General features: G+C 26.8%; 1 protein-coding gene across 2 annotated transcripts in view; it reads right to left on the bottom strand.

Annotated features, from left to right (window-relative positions):
- Positions 1-22,655, bottom strand: part of ush (Zinc finger protein ush) — a 510,998-nt gene that overhangs the window by 49,311 nt on the left and 439,032 nt on the right. The window contains exon 1 of one of the 2 annotated variants that reach the window (XM_075356945.1): positions 6,676-6,891. The exons of the other annotated variant lie outside the window; for it this stretch is intronic. Coding sequence (XP_075213060.1) covers positions 6,676-6,745 — 70 coding nt within the window. The 5' untranslated portion in view covers positions 6,746-6,891. Of the gene's footprint in view, positions 1-6,675; positions 6,892-22,655 lie in introns of those variants that run through there. 2 annotated transcript variants of the gene reach the window in all.

The raw sequence follows: 22,655 nt of genomic DNA, 5'->3' as shown, positions 1-22,655 counted from the left end.
ACTTGTTTGTCAAAATATTTACTTATGGTTTCCAATCTATGAAACCGATTGTAGATACAGAGTGAACCAAAAGATATGTACCCTAAATTCGAAAACATTGCGGAGGGAACTTTAGTTTTTTGCCGGCGGGAGTGTTTGTGTGTTGGCAACGAATGATGTTGTGGTAGAGGAGTAGCACTAGATAGACGAACAATTTCCCTCCTTTTAGATGACAGTGGTGAGTAAGCTGTGAGCGGAAAAACGTGCGTTTCTCCCAGGCTCAACGTGCGTTCATTGTTGAAAGTTACTTTAAATTGGAGTCATTCTTAAAATGTCAAGGAATTTTTTCTGAAAATATTTAAGGCAGCTTTTCTTGAATAACTGGATTGTTAGATCAGTAGTTTTATCAGGTACGTTTCAAACGGATATCGCAAATAGATATAATCCAGCCAATGATTCACAAAATATATTACTCAAGACCAAACTTTCCGGTTTGGAAGACAGGGGACACTCTTCATTATAAGTAATCACGCTCTGCTCTTTTATTCAGCCGGTATTAAAACTAATGCAATGTACATTCCATATAAGAATCTCTTACTATTCTTTCTATTTTCTTCTTTTTTTGTTTTTTTTCTGTTTAACCTTCGAACCACCGTAAGGTTATATTTCAGAGGATGAATGAGGATGTTATGTATGAATGAAGTGTAGTCTTGTAGTCTCAGGTTGACCATTCCTGAGATGTGTGGTTAATTGAAACCCAATCACCAAAGAACACCGGTATCAAGGATCTAATATTCAAATCCGTATAAAAAGAACTAGGATTTGAACTTTAGAATTCTCGACTTCGAAATCAGCTGATTTACAATGACGAGTTCACCACTAGACCAACTCGTGGGTTGGTCTAGTATTATTTTCTTATTACTTGTATCTGTTGAACCGTCTCTTAAAATAATAATTACTCTAGACAATAGAGTCTATGAATTTCTGTGAATGCTTTAACAATCGCATCTTGAAACCGAGGAAGCTACTTTCAACTTATCATAAAGGGCTAGACATAATTTAAGTTGTTGTTTTTCCACTAATGAGTTTACTGCTCCAAAATATATTCCCTACGTTTTCAGCACTTTCCACTTTGACATGAACAGTGTAAATATTATTTACAAGGTGTTTAAAACAACTCATGAGTTTAATCCAAGAAAAAAAAGAGTAGTTCTATTTCAACAAAGATTTCATCGGCTCCTATGTAAACATTTCCATTCCCAACTGATCAAGCGTGCCTTATTTACAACCATATTTTTGTTACGATGGTCCATTCAATTAATTTATTATTAAATAATTTTTTTTAGCTCAAATAGCTCCATCAACTAAACACTGATGAAGCCGGATTATGATTTTTTTTTTTATTTCACACATTCAGGGTTTTCATTATTATGATTAGGTGATTTTTTTTTTAAAATTGTTATCTATAATTTTATAGAATGAGGATATGTTTGTACCACACTCAGTTCAAAACGATATGAAATTAAAAATAACTACACTTACTTTATGACAGATCTTTATTTAATTTTCCACTGCTTATCAGTTCGGTAAATAACCGAAAAGACAAATATTACAGTACAAACAACTGTGTAAAGGCTATTCATTTTTTTAAATTACTACTTTTTTGATAGTACTTTTTAAGATAATGTTTTTAAAATTAGAATTTTAATAATTTTAAAAAAGATACAGGACTATATAAACAAATTTTTATTGTACGGATGATAAGTTAAATAAAAATATGCAGTTGAAAATCTTAAATTTATTTCTAAAATGCAAATAAATGAAAATATTTTACAAAATTTGATGGATGATAAATTTAGCTCAATCTGTTTATTAAATTATTTATTAATGAAGTCTATCTACTCCAAATTGCTAGTTGTTTTCCTTTTTTAAGCCTCCGGGATCACTGCTAGGTACTGCTTCAGAGAATGATATGAAATGGCAATTTTGTAGCGTGAGAAAAATGCCATGCCTGACCGGGATTCAAATCTGGGACCTCTGGGTGAAAGACCGAGACGCTACAACAATTACGCCTTGAAAGAAGTAGAAATTATAACAAACTATCGGATTTCCTAATTGACCATCTTGATTAGATGTGTACTGAGTAAAGGGAGGTAGCCTTAGTTTATTTGAGATAATTCTGGTATTTCAACCTTATCAGTTTCATAGTTTATTAATTCCAACTTTTAGATTTCAACTTATTAAACTATCGGTTTCATGTCTTATTTTTCCTTCAAATAAAGTATGTTCTTATGGTAAAAGTAAAATATGTTCTTGTAAAATATGTTTGGTCTTATTGATAATTACATAAATTAACTAAGTTAAATAAATGGAATTCGTTGATCACGTTTAGAACGTGAATTTGATTAAAAAATGTCAAACTATTATTTTCTAGTTGTTCTCATTTTAATAAATGCAAAAGAATTATTCCCCCCTTTTACAAATTTTACATCATTTGAGTACAACAGCACGGGAGAACCCACACTTCTACTGAAGTTAAACAAACCGTAGCTTTAAAATGTTGTAAGAATTGTATCACCTTCTTATTAAATTTTTAGGAATTATTAATAAAAAAGTGTTTAATTAAATGTTATTAAACAATTTATGAGTGACGAACTTTTATCAATAACACATCTTCACAAAATAAATTAGTAACATATTTAGCAATAATACATCTTGCAAGAGCAAATGGATAGTCTTTTATGTTGATTTTTTCATCGAAAAAAATTCTGAAGATGCTATTCTTGACGCAATTCCATTTTTAGTATAGTAAATAATTATAATGAAATATATTTAAAGTAAGTTCCAAATGAATAATTTTTTCTCGTTTAATAAAATCGAAAATATTCTATAAAAACGTTATAACAGTATTTAAAAATTTTTAGTAATGAATTTTCACTAATACGTAATCTATTAGTTAACAATTAACACAGACTTCGTGTTTTATTTCACGTACACGATTAGTAAAGCTTATCTAATCAACAACTAATCAGATCGAGAAATCTAATTAGATTTCATAAAATGAAAGCTACCGCACTAATCAATATGCGATTTAAAACGAAAATTACTTATTTAAAATCAAACCATATTCATCAGCGAGTTAATAACTAATGACCTTAAAAATTAATCCTTATCTTTAATAATAAAGTGCATTGAACCAAATAGTATTAGTCTGCTCGTAAATCATAAATATAGTCAGAAAAGTTCCTTAATAACAGTCTTTAATTTTAAAATAATCTTATCTTAATCTATAAAGTTTAATGTTTCTTGAATTCTTGAAACTATTGTAAAATTAATATCGATAAGAACTTTGTACCCTGAAGCTATTCTTTTCCTAAATCTTATCAGATAACTTAATATAATAATTAAGGCATACTATTTTATTTATATCTATCTTTATGATAAAATAAATATAGAAAAAATATTGTTCTTATTCTGTGGTAAGATTAGAACCGATTTATCAATAGACTTTGTTATTGTATATCAATGATAAACAACTCAGATAAATGTAAAATATATTATATTTTTAAATAAATATCACACACCAGAGAATTATCTCTGAAGAAGGATTTAAACAAATAGACAAATTAAAACGTTATTTTATTAAAAAATAGTCAGCTAAATAATTTAACATGCCTACATCCACTAAATTCTAATACTTTTTTCTTTTATTTTTTAAAATTTAAATAAAAATTCTTTTAACTTATTTTTTATAAGTAACAATTTATATAACTTAATTTTATAATGATTCAATCTGTGGTTGGCTTACAAAATTACAAAAATAAAACCGCAAATATTAATCGCGCAGATACTCGTACGTAATATTCTCAACTTGAAAATATGGAACAAAATTATGCACACCTATTACTGTATAATTTATGACTGACGTGTTGTCCCGCAGCCGTAAAAGTACGTAATATGTGTTACCGGGATTTATTAATGAGAAATGCTTTCCTCTTCGGCCAAAGGTAGTTCTGTATTTGCTCGTTACTATTTGTGTGATGTACTCTATAATATACCATCCTCTTAAATTATGATACTCAAAGTCAGATTCAGAGAGTAACTTAACAGGTAAGAGCTTGTACTTTAGTTGTACTTAGCGGAGCAAGCCTACAGAAAATATATGTTGATCAACAATATACTAATCACCTAATATCGCAGAAAATATTTTAAACATATTTAAGCGTTTTACAATTATTTTTGTTAGGCCTTCTTTCTTTCCAGTAAATAAAGATAAAAAATATATCACTTAGTATTTAATTTGAAGTATACTTGTATGTAATTTGATTGATTAATTTCAAATATAAAAAACGTTGAAGTTGCGCCCCTATAATCATCCTCATCGAATAAATTATCTTTATGCAAATCTTAAATCTTGTTAACGAAGCATGCGTGTACTATGATATTGAGCATTGCATACGTACTACATTGAATACGGCGATCTCTAAGAATACGCCAAGTTCAGAAAGAAACGCGTACCTTATAAACTAAATTGTAAATTTTACATTAATTTAAACCTTTCCTTTGTCTCGAACAACGATGCAATGAAATAAAACGGAACATTTTAAACAATTTTAATTACACATTCTTATCCCTCGTTTCCACTGAGAGCGAGGAAAAAATATCTTTATTGCAGACAATGTTCATCAACATAACTGTTCAGTCGATCATTTCCATAAATATAATTTCTGTGAAAAAATGAAAAATTTGTACTAATTCTACCGTAATTCTCATCTATGAATCCTATGAGTCCTAACCCTAGATGTTTTTTCATATTGCTGTATATATTGGAAATAAGTTTTCCGTTTTTTCCTTAACAATATTTTATTTATATCATTGTGTCAAAAATTAAGTTTTTGTTTTTGTTTATAGAAGAACTCCGCTTAAAATGTAATGAAATGTTTTGTAAATTGAAAACAAGTATAAAGAGATGTAAATATAAACTGAAATTTTATGCTGAAAAGGTAGAAATTAAATTATTTTTAAAACCTTGAACGAGATAAATGATACCCAATAAGGGTAAAATATCATTAACTTTTGTAAATAAAAATTTATAATATATAATTGTCTAACTTTAAATTCTCGTATAAACAAAACTTACTTATAAATTAATAACGAAATAAATCCACTATAATTTAAGAGTGTCTTACGTGACTGTAACTAAACGAAAAAAAATAATAGCAGTTGAAAATAATAAAAAAAAAAAGTTACGACTTGCATTAACCATTGATTAATGAACCAAACTGCAGGATGTACATTTTTTAGTTAGCCGTTTAATAACTATTATTTTAATTAACAATTGTTTTAAATAATTCCTTATAAAAGTTTTTATTTAATCGTAAAGGGTAAGTAATCTGCATCTAAAAATACAAAAAAAAATCAGGATACGTAAAACCCAGTATCTTTGTAAAACTTACAGTAAAATTTTGTTATTAATACCGTTAAATACGTATAATACACTACACATATATTTTAAAACCTCATCTAAATTTTAGCAAGAAAACAGTTTTCCCTTTTCACTGTTAATGCAGTACTGTTTTGGTATGCCTATTTTACCTTTAGGGCACAAATGCAACAGAAAAAAGCCTGACAACAAAATGTTAAAAAGAATAATCTTGAGGATTACACGAAAATTTCATTTTTTCAACTGTAGAACGAAGTAAATACAAAGTTGTAGTAATTAAATTAAGATTAAGAATAATCATTTCTTTTGATTGCGCTTTTCTTCATCCTAGCATCACACCTATCATTTGATGAATTAAAAACTCAACTATCAATTAGTTTCGAAGGTACATATTTCGGTTTGATGTAGTTTAAATGTGATATAAATGTTATTGATAAACATGATTAATAATCAATATAAATTTAGAGGAAATAGAACAGAGAACATTTTACATTTAGAAATAAATCAACAATAAAAAAAATTACTTATTTTCTCCTTTATTTCAATTTTACTTCCATGATAGAAAGAGCTGCGATTCGTTTTTCATTTGATTTCGGATTACAAAACAGTTGAAAATATAAGTTTAACGTCTCATTTACAATTTGCTATGTAAAATAAGAAATATATTTAAAAAGTAGCTTAAATTAGGTTTATTATATAAAGTAATACTCAAATGATACAAACTGTTTGTACGTTTTTCTTACGTGTAAATATTTAAAGCAACATAACCTACAAACGTAACCGTTCATAACCTCCAAAGAATAATAGCCTACGCAATAATAATAAATCATCTATAAGAAAGTAGTAATTTAAAATGTAATGTATTACACAAGACAATTAAATAGAACAAAATATTTATTTATATCTCTTAAAATTTATATTTCAGAATAGTTTCAGTTTACATTATAAAGTTAAGTAGGCCTAAATTTTGAAATCTACGTATAACCAATATTATTTAAAGAGCAAGAAATTTCATACCAAATTTGTGAATTAATCCATTAAAATATACGTTTAGATGTTTATATAACTTTTTAATTCATAAATAGATTTTGGTTAAAAAAAATATCGAAATCCAAATCATAAGAATTTAAAACATATTGCACATCTCGAAACAGCTAAAGAGGAAATTAAAGCGATTTAAAAACTGTATAAGTTACTGAAATTAACGATTACGATCTTTTTATGTCTATTAAATAATGTTATATGAAACTTACTTTTATAACTGTAGCTCAGTTCAAACGGGTTGAAGGACGGGGTGCGCGCATGTACGACTACGTCTAACATAGGCAAAGAAGAATTACTACAACAACAAGCAGTGCAATTTGTAAAAATCAAACAAAGAAGAAAGATACAAGTGCAGAAAATGAGTTATAGAGGAGCGCTGTTTACGCTGCACTGGAGATGCAATAGAGAGATAGTTCGAGACACGGTGTATTTCATTGAAACAGATCTCAAATCTGACTGAAGTCAGTTGGCCAGAGAAAACGCATACGTTAAGATGATATACACTGTGACGTCATAAGGGGGCGTGGTTTGCCGACACATGCGTCCGTCGTGCCGTCGTGACTTTGTAACCACCTCACAAAGATACTTAGCTCTAATACAGAGAGAGTTGTAGGCACATAACTAAACAATCTCAATAGCACTAAAGCCGTTAACCGCTAATCAAAACACAGAGGGTGAGAGAAAATAAAGAGCAGAGGTGATGAAACTGTGAGAAAGATAGATGAATCGAGAGAGAAATGCTGATCAACAATTCAATGAAAGGAAACAAATAACTTTAGCGCAAATACTAACATCGAGTTTACGGGACAAATTGTCATTCAAGAACCGACGTTTTTGTTCGGAATAATGCATTTAAGTACTTCATAACTACTATTTTAAACGATAATGTGGAATTTCAAACTTATTAATGTACGTAAAGCCAACGCCCGTTATTACTGATAAGAAATGAAATTAAGGTCAATGTAGTATTACATCCATTGAAAAAAATAACTTACAAATAACTCATTAAAATCTGAAACTAGTTTTCAAAAATCGATATTAGATTTTAACGGAAAATCCAGACAATATTATTAACAATTTTCCAACACAAACTAACCCGAAAACAAATTAAAAACGTATGCGCCCAATACTTGCACAGTAAATTATATATATCACTTGTATGAAAAATTATTTGTGTGCAGTTTACTACTAATACTAATGATAACAAAACGTACATACAAATCAACATATTTCTTGCTGTAAATCAGTAGCAGGAAATTTAATTCAAAAACCAATGAAGCCTAATAAAATTATATTACTTGATGTCATTCTAAGGTATTAATTAGAAATTAATATAACTTCTGATTGCACAAATACAATTTTAAAAGTAAAGTCGAAAATATAAATTTTTACAAATGAAAATAATTTGACTGTAATTTTATGAACGACGTACGACAGACCAGTAAACAATTTTTTACCAATCAAACGTACGGAACACAACAGTTATATCATGAAATGTTAGTGAACGCACCATTTCATTAGTTAAGCTCAATTTAGATAGAAAGATTCCTTAAACTTCATAATTAATATCTTATAGGTCCTACTACCCACTGAGTTCATTCCAATAAATAGCTTTTATATATTTAATATAAACTATATAACAGTACGGAAAAAGATAATATGAATTTAAATCATAATTTGACAAACATATCTGTTGGTTCACAACTCGAGAGCTAATGTTCAATATTTTTATTGGGGGTTTCTTTAAACAAAATAAATACCTGTTTTCGAGGAAGTTCTTAGTTGTGACTTCTCTCAGGTTTGAGTGACACGTCACATCGAAACACATTATATAAATATGCATAGAATAATTTATTAAAAATTGCTAAGTAGAAAGATTAACGCAACTTAACAAGCTAATGTACTTTATGCAAAGTTTAATTTCATGATTTAAAAACTAATTTTAAATTTTATAGATTTCTTCAAATATCAATTTATTATTTGTGTAATTTTCAAATTTCAGTAATTTTCTATTATCTCTAAGGATTTGCAAATTATTCTTTATTAAAATAAATTTTTGTCAAATGAAAATTAATGAATAAAGTTAAATGAATTGATTAATAAAAAAATAATCAAATAAGAACAATTCAATGGTAAAATATATTTACTATCCGGAAATAAGTAAGAATTTATAGTTTTATATCAATGAACCTACATTCAAAAATCACGTTAATTCAAGGCAAACGCGGCCTCATTACATCGTGACTTTTTAGATTCTAGCATTAAGTCTCGTGCTTTATTATACCATTCTAAACCATCACTAAAAAAAAAAAATATGGGTATGGTTTATTACACTGGCATCAAAACATTGAAATAAAAATAAATGGTAGTTTATTTAATAATGATTCAAATAATAGTTAACGAAGCGGATATTTGACAAAAATTCAGAAAGTGATAAAATTATTCCACATCACTGCATTTTTTTAAAAAAATCACAGACTTAAAAAATTACAAACTTATATACCACAAAAAATCAAATCGAAAATTCGTAATTTTTACCACGAATGAACTTTAAAATATAACGATAAAAATAATAATTCATCAAAAGTTTGTTGTTTCAAGAAGTAATGTTTATTATTATCACATCAAATGATTGGGAAAACTACATAATTTCATGAAATATTTATTTTTATTTACAAATAACCGATAAAGAGCAACTAGAAAAACTTCTAGATGGAAAAGAAAAATAACAGGCTTTTTCCCTTACCTTTAAAAATAATAATAGTAATAGTAATAGGTAAACAATTATCCTGAACCACAATAAAACGAGTATTTCTATCTAAGTTGGTAAACATTTTTAAATGGGTTTTTGAGGTATAAATATTCTCTTGGAAATGTATTTATTTATTAATTTTTTATCGTCATTATACCAAAAGTTTTTTGTTTATGTTTTGTTTGAATGTTTATATTTACCTTTGTTAATTGCCCATGAAACTGATTACAACCTTCTATCGTTTGAAAATGTACCTAGATTTATATTTTTAGTTCCTTGCACAAAGTGAAAAAAGTACTGTGATCGCGAAAAATTAAGGTTTTCAGATTTCAATGGAAATATTCATTTTGAATATCCCTGGATCCATTTTAACTAGTTTCGGCGTGACGTCTGTATGTACGAACGTATGTATCATAAATCAAAATCGATTAGCAGTAGAATGCTGAAATTTTGGATTTAGGATTGCTGTAACATCTAGTTGTGCACCTCCTCTTTTGATTGCAATCAACTGGACTAAGAGTGTCCAAAAAATCCCAAAATTCAAAAAATATGGATTTTTGACTTTTTCTTGACTGCAGTAATAAGCCCTCATTGAGGGCTTTCAACGATATGTCATAAGTGGTACTTATTTTAATTGGTTCCAGAGTTATAGCCAAATAAAATTTTAATTAATGAAATATTATGATGTTTCAGGGGAAGGCACATCGGTTCGAATCAGACTTCATCTCCAGTTTTTTTTTAACTTTTTTTTAAATTTAAATATATTGATTTATTAATAATTATTAACCTCTGATTGTAAAAATGTTTTACAATAAATAATTCAATAATAACAATTAAAAAATATCAGAAGTTATTAATGAAATAAAATTTTATGGACTTTTCATTTTAAAAATGTGTACATGTAATTTAATAGACGTACAACGAAGTCATGTGGTGTCCACATCAGATTTTTATTTATAAGTCGTTTGATTTTTTTTTTGTCGGTAGTTTTTAATGTTTTATGTCAATTAGATTAAAACAAAAATCGTTGTATGTAACCAACCAGTAATACAAAAAAATAAACATTTTTCTGAAAAAAACTTTTTGGTGGGAAGAATAACCATTTTTAAACACTACAGCTTTGTAATTCATACCCACGGTAATTTCACAAATTTTTATTTCGTTTTTTTAATTATTCCTAAATTTCAGTTTTTATATGTAATTATTTCTTTAATTAACCATTTCACTATGAAGAAGAAATAGGTATTTTCTAATGTACACGAAACAAAATTCATTACACAAGTGTCTGCATAAAAACTGTTTCAGCGTAAAAATTATCCAGGTGTTTGTAATTTATATGCGGGTATACGTAATAGCATCAACATTATTCTTTTTTTTAATAATTTTTCTGAACAAAGAAACGTTTTAAGAATAACTTTTTACTTTTTTTATAAAGTTTATTTCCTTTTATATACACTCGGTTTTTATATTGTTATGAAAAGATTTTCAAATCATTCCTTATGTTATGTGACACATTATAGTTATACTGTAATATACTCTTATAAGTGTTAATTATCACTATAAATGGATACTCGTATTTGCAGTCTCATCATTTAGCACTTACTAATAATAATAGTTTGGTGATTTATTATTACAATATTAATTATCTGTAATTAAAATCTGTATACCTTCTTATATAGATTAAAGTTGAAATTATATAAACCAACAGAAAAACTAACACATTAACAGAAACTAGAAAATATTAATTATTTATGATCAAGATGACGCTCCATCAAACACTAAACTGAAATTTGAAATACAGTACTCTAACTGGGATATTTTGATTCCCTAGAAATAGCTTTACATAAACTAAATTTTTACAATTTTATTGTAATTAAAATAAAAACAATATAACAATTCTAAATGTAAAACATTAACCTACGTGAACAAGAAATAATTATTGTAGACATAAGAAAACAGAAGAATAGAAAATTACTTTCGACCCAATATACATTTTTTTTGCTTTGAATTAAAGCATTTTACGTCAACGAGAACAAAAACTGAAATTTCTGTTTCATCGCTATCCATCTGTATAGCTTCTCTTTAAATACCCATAAATCCTGTAGGATAGATTACAAACGGAAAAGAAAATTATATTTTTTTTTATTCCACGTTTTTACTGTAAAAATAACCTAGAGATTTATAGAATAATGTTAACTAATTTTTCATTGTTTTTTAATCAAAATATTTTAGCCTGTCCTCCCTAATTTATTTTCATGAAATAAAATTATCTTATTATCTTGGAATGTCTCACGTTCATACACAATCGACATGTGTATTGTTTTTTAAATACAGATTTATAACAGTATACGATAACATTCCTAATATTAAAATATTTAAAGATTATCGACTATTATTAATATATCTTAAGTATACGGTACAGATAAAAACATACTTCTTTGTTGATTTGAATCGTATTTTCTGCCTTTCCTAGCATTGTCACTCTTTAATATATATAGTAGACCTGTTTCGGATACCTCCATTCTCTTTAGCGCATTTTGTATGCTAAAGGTTCAAAAATTAATTTTGAGAAAATAACACTCAAATCAATTAACACACGATTTGAAGAATTTTTTTATTTATTTGTCGAAATCATTGCTTGGGACTGATTTGTTATTATGTAAGGATATATAACCTTATATCATTTTGATATTTTTATTACTTTGTCGCGTTCATTTAAGAAAGTGAATGGAAAACTTACGATCTGGTATAAAATGGTAATATTTATATATTTTCCCACAATCTATTATCCTGGTACTACCAATCTTAGCTCACGTTCAACAATAGTCCGTAGCGCAGTTTCACTGTTCTCATTCATTACTGTTTTATTACATTTTTTTATATTTTCTTTTAATATAAACGACTATTGTTTCATAAAATAAATATTTCGTAGACCTACCGAAATTTTAAATAGAAAAATTTGTTTAATGTAAAATATATAAGTTTTTCTTATAAATTATAAGAGTATAAAACCGTCATCAATAAAAAAATAAATGTATTAAAAGTTCAAACAAAACGAGATAAAAACGTTTCAACTCTTCTTTAAAATTTCGATTTTTTGAAATGCGCATGAAATTACGGTTTAATAAGTTGTGGATAGTGTTTTCTATTCCGGATCGACTTCTAAAAGTAGAAATTGTGATACAATTTAAAAGGTGTAATATTTTTGAAAAGGTACAAAAGAATATCTTAAAATTAAAACGATATTATATTTGTTCTTAGCAAAATTTTTTAAATCGTTTTAACTATTTTTATAGTTTATTTCCTTTTATATACACTTGGTTTTTATATTGTTATGATTAGAATTCCATATCTTACCTTATGTTTTTATTATTACCTGTGACACATTATTGACACATTATAGTTATATTGTGATATATATGACTTAATTATCACTAAAAAAGATATTTACAATCTCAATATTTAGCACACTAATAATAATAGTTAGGTGATGTATTATAACAACAATACTTATAATTATTATCGCCGCTACAGACAAAATACTCGTCATAGTCGATAAAGCATGGAAATACAATCTATTAAAACGAATTAATCAAAAAAGCGTAATTGCGTATAATATTTTTACTTCCGGGTGATAAATATAAGAATTATAATCATAAAAACAAGACTATTTAACAAAAAATTACTCAGACATTTCTGATACAATAGATAAATTTCTTACCAAAGAATGAATAATATAGAACAACAAAGGTGATAGGCAACCTTGAAGATAAAAACGAATCTTATTTTCATGGTACAAAGCACAAGAAGGCCATTTTAAATTCAACTAAAACAAAGATTTACACTGTTCAACATTTTTTTATTTTTTTATTTAGGGTAATTTAAAGAAAAATAATTAGTTCTTTTTAAGAAACGTTATTAAATATCATTAAAATTCTTGCTAAATATGTTGAAGTTATTCTATAATGACTATAAAAACAGGGGTAATATATAATGTTTTAATATGTATGGAAATTTAGTTTTTCTTTAAATTATGAAATTCTTGAACCTAATTTGTCTAAGATAAGAACAATCAAGAAAGTTCGAGCTCAAATTTACCTTACGTGAAAAAACTACCAAATAATAGTAATTCAACGAGGGTCTTCTGTTTCTTTTTTATATCCAATACTAATTAAAATGGTAATAGAACCAAGTGGTATGATTTTATTTTACAGATTTTTTTAAAAATAAAGTTATGAAATTTTCTCTATTACATTCACAGATAGTATTGAAAATATGTTTGTTGTCGATCATTCAGATTCGAATTGATCGAAAAAAATTATAGATTTTAATCAAAGAAATTTTTACAAGTTTTGAAAATAAAAAATTATGAAAACGATAAAAATAAATCGTTAAGAGAAAATTGCAAATTACTGTGTCGAAATATAGCGTTAAATAAATAAATTCCTTAACCTATAAGGATATACGTTAAGGAATTTTTCTTATATACTTATAAGAAAATAGACAAAACGACACCATATCAGTAAACTATACCAAAATTGATTAAATTAAAAGTTTTAATACTTTAAATTGATTAAATTAAAAAAATGAATTATGCTGACAAATCTCCAACCAAAAAAAAAAGAATAATAAATCAACTGATAATTGCATCATAGTTTTAAACAACAAAATGGTTAAACATTTATTCAATTCATATCACAAGAAATTAGACAACAAGTTTTAGACATTTATGTTTGGCTAGAGATATTACAACTGAGTCATGGCTAACTTTAATCTATCTACCTTTAATGAAATTTCTTGATGAATAATAATATTACGTATGTACCAAAGTGCAAATACATAAAAGAAAACTATTTGTTATCTTTTGTATAATATTTAATGCTGGAGGTCGTACATTACCAGAATTTCATCGTATATCTTTTATAACAGGTAGCTGCATTATAATTTGTTCACGAACAATCATACGGATCTAAAAAAAATATTTAAGACATAACATACGAAATATTTACTATTTTTGTGAATATTATTATACTATCTCATTTCCTCTTGCTTCAAAGAAATGCGTAGAGGAAAAATTAATTTTAACGGAAACAAATCCACAATTTTTTTTTATGTTACAAACAATATTGCATCTGTTTACGTTTTCTATCCTTAATGTCCAGTGCATTATTTCATTTCTTACCAGTAATAGACTTTCATTAGACTGTATTTTATTACATTCCATATTCGTTCCATTTTTTGTGTACAACATAACAAAGGCATACCTTTGTGAAAAAAATGTAATTTTACTGCAAATAATGTATTTTTGGATATAATATATTGTACATCTATGGTTGGATAACTTTATATTTATAATTTATATTTATAATATATTTATATTAACAGAGATAATTAACACCAATTATTACCCATTGTTTTGAATGTAGATAATTCTATCGCATCGAAAATTTTATTTTGCTGATAATTTCTCTTCACTTCGTTTTTACTTTTACTGCGTTTTCTAAAAAAAAATTAATCCTAAAAACTTTTAAACCTGAAATGGGTAAATCATAAAAAATAACAATTATTGGTATTTGTTAAAATAATAAATTGGAATCTTCTTATTCTGTAAGAAACTTTTTTTTTATTAAGAAGCAGGTACGAATTGCGGTCAAAAGGCCGAAGCAGCATTCCGGTTTTACAATATCCTTATAGAAATAGTAAACGTACGGGTAAACAGATCGTATTCTCAAATTTATTTTCTTATTTTTTTTATAATAAATATTCTGTACAGATTAATATTTTATAAAAATAACCAACAATGAATTTAGAATCAAGAATTTTTTTCAGTTAATGATTAAATCACGTAATAATATGGTTGGCGAAATAAACCACTGACTTAATCATTGTAGATGTAGTAGTTTTGTTTATGTATGTTTTTATTCTTATAAAGTACCACGTAATCAATTCTGAGATAGCAGGTGCTATGTATATTATAAAATACAATAAACACGGTAGGAATACAAAATAAATTAATTTGATGGAGAATATTACATTTTATTTATTCCAATTAAAAACAAAATTAATGAAAAACTTGCTTTGAAAAATAAGAAGGATTACATAGAATAGATATAACATAATATAAGGTACTACAGGTATGTGCTTAAGGTGTACCATTTATAATTAACATAATTATCTGTATTTATCAGTAAACTACTTTAAAAAGTATGCATCTAATTTCTAAATTATTTAGGATTAAAATAATTGTTGAATTTTATCAGCAAACTCTGTTGAAGATAATTTTAAATTTTAAAGTGAAATTCTTATTATCAACGCATTAATGGACTTCTACTGATATCCTGTTATACGGTAGATAAAAACAATCACCTAATGGCTCTTGAAAAATAAAATAATGTTTTATTTATAAAATATTAACGTTACACAAATTATTATATATCTGTATACATAAGCTTAAGCATAAATTAGGCTGACAAAAATGAAAATTTTAATCAAATTTTAAGAAAAAGTATTTAATTATAATACGCAAAGGGTAACCTTATATGAATAAATTGATAATAACTGATAAAAATTGTATTTAAATAAATTTTTAAAGTCATAAACACCAGATTATAAAATTTATTTTTGTACAGTTGTTAAATAATTACGGTTCTTCATTTATCTCATTTAATTTGGCACTTTTTAAAAATGAAATACTGAACTATTACAGTTTTACAAAAAACTAATCAATACTGAAGTCACCGTTAATTAAGAATATTATAAAATAAATTCTTAATAAAAAAGAAATTGTTCACTCAATCTAAATACAGAGTTCGTGTTTGAGAATTTGTGAGGGAAATGATGGTTTAATTGTTGCAACTTTACTAGTAGAACTAAATTTCGATTAGTATGTAGTTCGATAAAAAAGAATAATGGAAATTCACTTTATATTAAAAGTAAAAAAAGGAATATGTAATTTTAATTATAATTCGGTTTTTTAATGTAATTTTTCTTCGAAAAAAAGGAAATAAAAAAATTTCATATTTTTTATTACATATTAACACAAATTTACGTCGGTGTATAATTCTAAAAAATAAAGCCTTTTTAACAGTTCAGTAACTAACCTTTTCCACCGATAGTTTTCCAATTATCGGCTAAATACTAAATACAGCTGTTTCAAGAACCGACATTTTGAAAAATTAGCTATATCTGTTCCTTTACTCTATCACATTGCTTGTTTATGACTGTGAAGCTTGTAAAAATTCTGAGGAGCAAGTTTGTATTAATCCGAGTCAGTTTCTCTGAGAGAAATTATGTAAATTATAAGGCCAGTCCTAGAGGTTAGGATAGTGCAGGAGCCACTATAAAGTCTATAATCACTTAGGTTTCAACGGGCTTAACATTCTAAAAGTATTTTTGGCTTAGTGAAAAAAGCAACAGGAAACCACTTCATTCCTCACTATCCTTGATAAGCCTGGGATAATATGGTTTTAATAACGTTAATGGATGCGCAATTTTTGGAAGCGACGAAAGCTTATGCCAGGCTCCCTACAATCATTTCGTTCATGATATTTATTCTTAACATAATACTGAAATTTTAATGCCATAATATTGACTACTAACTACTGTTGTGGAATGTTGTTCATTAGACAATTTAGTGGCTAATCGTGTACTTCTATGGTAAGGCCCCAAAGCAATAAATCTTTAATTACAAATATCAATTCACCTACAACAAAATAATGGTTGTTTATTAACATTTTCCTATTCACCTTATGAAAACTGACATTCCAAATTTTTTTTATTAATAATAATTCTTTTATTGATAGAGCTATTACTTTAAAAAAAGACCGATAACTAGAAAACCGTTGATCAAACAGCAAAAAAATAAATTGGCAAAAAGAATAATAAACGATTATTTATTAGCCAGTTTATACAGAATATTTTTAGAAATTTTTTCTCGTTTCACAAGGACATAATTTCTTTTTAGGTTGAAAAATGGTCGAAAAGGGGATTATTTCACTACTTTTTATTTAGCCTTTTAAAAATAAGTTCAATAATGGTATAAAATTTCACAGGTTAACAGTGGAAAGTGAAATAAAACATACGCAATTTCCTGCCCTTATTATGAAGCGAGTTATCAAGTTTAAACTCATCGGCAAAGTTAGGGAGTAATTAGAAAAAAATAACTAGAAGTAACTAACTATTAAGTCTTTAAGTAATTAAATAATTAACTATTAAGTATTAACTAAGTAACTATTAAGTAATTAACCGTTAAATAACTAGGAAAAAAATTGATGTAAAATACGTTAATAATTTCACTTAACATATAATTCAATAATAATAATAAGAGTAATAAACACAATACTCGAGAATAACAGACATATTTTTAACAATTATTCCAATTTTTTAAAGCTATATAATAAAATAATTATAACCTTACATGAAGGACTTTAAAAATCATATCAATTATTGACCAGTAATTGCTTTTAAAGTATCATTTAAACAACCCTCTATATATACATATATTTTTTTAACTAAATTTTCAGTATCTTACGTAGCAAATGTAATATAATCTGATAAATAAAAACTTTAATTCAAAATTTTTATATACAAAATACAACCTTTTAAATTTTTATATACAAAAGAAGAAAATCTTTTTAATTGATGATTAAAATTATTTATGGTAATTACTTAGTTTATATGTAGATTAATTGTACAAACATCAGCGTTGTCCTAGTTATTTAAGAAGAGTTAAAGTAATTATGTATTTATGTTGTTTTTCCACCTTTGCATAAATAATTATGAAGTAATAAATTATATAACAAATAAACAGTAGAGTAATATTAAAACAGAATGCTATTCTATAATTGCACGTCTCACATTGTGTACGTTCGATTGTCAATACAGAAATCTTACATAAAATATTTTTTTTTAATTTAAAAACAATACTCTAGTCGCATCGGTACAACACTGTTTCTTTTAGTCTGTCTAATAGACAAGCGTTCTCAGTTAAGTTGTCGAGGTGTGTTTATAACACAGAAAGATTTTATGTTTACAGAAAGATTTTATTACTCGTAATTAATTTATCTATAAAATTTTTTTTTTAAATTACATTTTGTGATTACACTTAAGATTTTGTCAGTTATTATTACTCCCTTGTACGAAGTAAAGGAAGTATTGTGATCGCGAAAAATTTCGGTTTTCAGATTTCAACGGAAATATCCATTTTTACCATCCCTGAATTCATTTTTCCTAGTTTCGGTGTGACGTCTGTACGTACGAACAGAGACGTTGGATTTAGGACTGTTGTAACATCTAGTTGTGCATCTCTCCTTTTGATTGTACTCTACTGAACCAAAAGTGTCCAAAAAAGCCCAAAATCCGAAAACATTGGATTTTGGAGTTTCTCTTAACTGCAGTAATAAGTCCTTACTGAGAGCTTTTTAATGATATATCGTTAGTGGTACTTATTTTCATTGGTTCCAGTTATAGCCAAATGAAATCTTAATTAATGAAATAGTTGGATCTTAAAAGAAAGCACATCGGTTCGAATCACACTTCATCTCCTTTTTTTAAGTTTTTTTTTTTTAATTTAAATATATTAACTTATTAATAATTATTAATGTCCGAATTTTAAAAAAAATACGATAAATAATAATTCAGTAATAACAATTAAAAAAATATCAGACGTTATTAATGAAATAAAATTTTATGTACTTTTCGTTTTAAAAAAATGTGTATATGCAATTTATTAGGCGTACACAGAAGTCGTGTAGTGTCCACATCAGTTTTTTTTATTTATTATTTTTTTCTAAATATTAGTACTATTTATTAAAATAGTAATGGCACTGATTAATAAATTATTGTGTAATTAACGCGCCGTATGAAAACAAATAACAAACTTAAATCTGAAAACGTCAACAGTAACCTATAATTAGTATAATGATAGAGTTTTGTTGTTACAAAAATGTTCTTGGGACACAACAGATTCAATTAACTGCATATATTATATCACTAAGTAAAAGATTGTTAGATGCTAAAAACTCACTAATCACACATATGCTACAATACATTGCAACAAACGTGTTTTCTCTAAAAAATATCTACCGATTTTCCAAGAATAAAGTCTCATATTGAGAACAGCACCGTTCTACATCACAAGAAGCCAGTCCGTCCAGATTACTTTAAAAGTGCTCACTGACACATATGTTCTCAATATTTGCCACAAAAATTCGGAATTGTTTTAACTTTCAACATTATGAGTGCATGACGTGAAAAAATTTCACCTGTAGTTATACAGAATTCTTGTGACTCACAACACTACAAAATTTGACTGAGTGTTAAATTACAGGATTACTCGTCAAAGTTTAGAAAACTCCGTTAATGCGCACAGATTTATTGCTGAAACGGCCATTGGTTTCTTAATGATCTTTCACGGTAAGGTGTATCTCTTCCAATGCACTATTAGCAATGATATCACAACTTTAGACACATTATAAAGAACTATCTACTTTGCAACTACACAGATAGTTTTCTTTTTCACGTTATTTTCGACAAGAAAATACTTTAAATACTCCATTTAGCGTTAATAATCCCAGAAAAAAAAATGACGTCATACCTTAACACGCAATTAAGGTTTTGTTACTTAAAAACAATTATTGTCAATGCATTCTACTGGTTACTAATTTTAATGCAGTACTAGTCTTTTTTTCTTTCTATAATCCGTAAATGACCGAAAAAAATTAAAAATATGTACTTTTCGTAAATTAAAAAAGATATATATGATAATTTTTTTTTAAATATTCGAAGTGTACATTTTTCTAAGAAAAAAATATTATTTATCTAAAAATCCTTTCCTTATGTATCGCATAATTTAATTTATTTAATTTATTTATTAATTTAATTTATTTATTTAATTTATTTATTAATTAAAATGAAATATTTTTGATTATACTTTGTGATTGTACTTGATATTTTGTTACTAATATTTAGTTATATCTATTGTGTTTGTATTTATTCATTTTTTTGACTAGAATTAGTCAAACATTTATTTTTTTTCCCTCTAAACAAATAAGGATGGAGTAAATAATCAGAGCTACTTCCTACTAACAATTTTTTGATATATTTTTATTAAGTTTAAAGATATTATATTAATAAATTAATTATGTATAAGGTTTCATGAATAAATCGACAGACCGTGCTGCATGGTAACTCTTTTCATGTCTCATTACATCTATCAATATCAATCTTTTATTAACACTATGATACATATTAATCTTTTATTTCAGCTTGTTAAAAATTTTTTCTCTAGAATAGCAGCAACTAAGTACATGGCTTCTTCCTGCAAAAAATATTTTAGAAGATTTTTTTTTTTTAAACTTCCAATACAAAATTTATTATTTATCACATTTTAATATAGTCGCAGTACGAAAGAAACGCATGTGATATTACGGCAACACTGTTCAAGATTCATCAGAACCCTCCTTATTTTAATAATATATTGTAAAATAAATATTTACTAATTGAAGATTTAATAATCATAAATTTTTACAGTTTAACCAAACGCACACGCTACACTAGTTACTAAGAAATTCATTCGTATACAAGGGCCTTTAACTGCTTGCTGACACGTACAACAAACGCATATTGTTCCGCACCAAACAATCAATATTGTTGTGCGGATTCGTCGATTTGAATCAAAATACAGAAAAACCATAATTAAAATTAAGTTTTGCATCAGGAAAAACCCCTTAATATCTATTATAAAAATTAAATATCAATATTTTAAGTTATAAAATAAACTAAAAGGTTTACTGATACGTAGTCGGATTCAATTAATGTTAATCCTGCTTAGATCATATCAAAAGTTTGAAAATAGTGATCAACAAAAATAAAAGAAATCGAAGCATTCAAGCACATATATTAAGTTGTTTGCGTGTAAAATATAATTTAATTTAAATAATTTAAATCGACAAATAAAATAACGCAATAACAATAAAACTTTAACATTAATAAAGATCGTAATGAACAGGATAAAAATACAAGATATAAATTGTAGCCTAGTATGTTGTTTAACAAATAAAATAAAAATTTACTTATTTTAATGAGAAAGTTAAGCAAAAAGAAAAATAATACATTAGTCTGATAGTAATTTGCATTTGTTTGGTGAACCAGAATTGTTGGGTCAGTTTATGTAGCTGCGGCTGGCTGCTGCTGCTGCTCGTTATCAATGAATCAAGATCTGGCAACATTCACACGTATCCCATCCTCTCCACGGCATTCGATCCTTCTAGGGCCACATCATATAAATCTGGCCTAATTAACAGCGGCCCACGCTCCTCAGCATCATGACTGGACAGAGATGTCCCGGTGCACACTTCTATTGCAATCGACATCTCTAGAATAATGTGTGTATAAAGAACCTCCCTCCAGTTTCTACCTTACAGCACTTCTCACGTGCTGTTCACACGCACGAGCGCACAACCCGCATATTATACACATAAAATGAATAAAAGAAAGCAAACACATATTCAGGTGTAAGAACAGAGAAAAATAAGAAAAGAAAGAGAGGAACAGTTACAAAAAATTAAAATCAATCGATTGGTATTCTTCCATTCATTTGTTTAATTAGATTTTTGGTTACGTTTCTACGCTTTCAAAAACAAAATAACTTTTTTTTGAGATTGCTGTTTAATTTATTGCATTAAGACCATAAACTCAGAAAAATATGTATATCAAATAATAATGTTACTAACTGTAGAGAAGTAATGTTAAATAACTGATAAATATTCCTAATATTTATACTTCACAGTTTTCACTACAACAGTAGTACAGAAAAAACATTAGGACAGGGTCTTTTGTAAATTAAATTTTAATCTCTACTTAGAGGCAAGAATCTCGTTTTACTTTCCAAATACACAGGAAGTCAATTCCTATGGTCATAGCATTCTAAGGTAATGACGAATGAAAATCATCAGTAATCGAGAAGCAGAGTGAAAGCACAGAGCTGCATGACTTTATATCTAATTATAACTGAGATATAAGATATACATTTTCTTACCGAGTAATTTCTGAAAGGAAAATTGTAGCCAGAAAAATTGATAACCACTCAATCCGTATTGTAACAGTAAAATATAAGCGACAAAGAGCCGAAAATATATTTATTTAAGCTATTTACGACCTCAAGCTTGCAGTTACATGTTTATTTTAACTATGAAGATGAAGTAATTAATTTATTTTTGCTGTAGAACCAAAATTTGCAATTAATTTCTCCTGAATAAACCATAGGTAAATAATATGTTAAATATATTACTTTAATCTTTTACTTGTGCAGCCAAGTACTGGATGCATCCAACGCCGAATGAAGCTTCTCCGAGGCTACAATCCGGTCATCGTCAACTTCTAAGATCGCTGTATCATACTCATTTGATGCAATTGCAACAGATTCTGTACAAGGAAAGT

This window comes from Lycorma delicatula, chromosome 2 (assembly GCF_047948215.1).
Source record: "Lycorma delicatula isolate Av1 chromosome 2, ASM4794821v1, whole genome shotgun sequence".
Classification (NCBI taxonomy): domain Eukaryota; kingdom Metazoa; phylum Arthropoda; class Insecta; order Hemiptera; family Fulgoridae; genus Lycorma; species Lycorma delicatula.
This window is presented reverse-complemented; position numbering and strand designations above follow the sequence as displayed.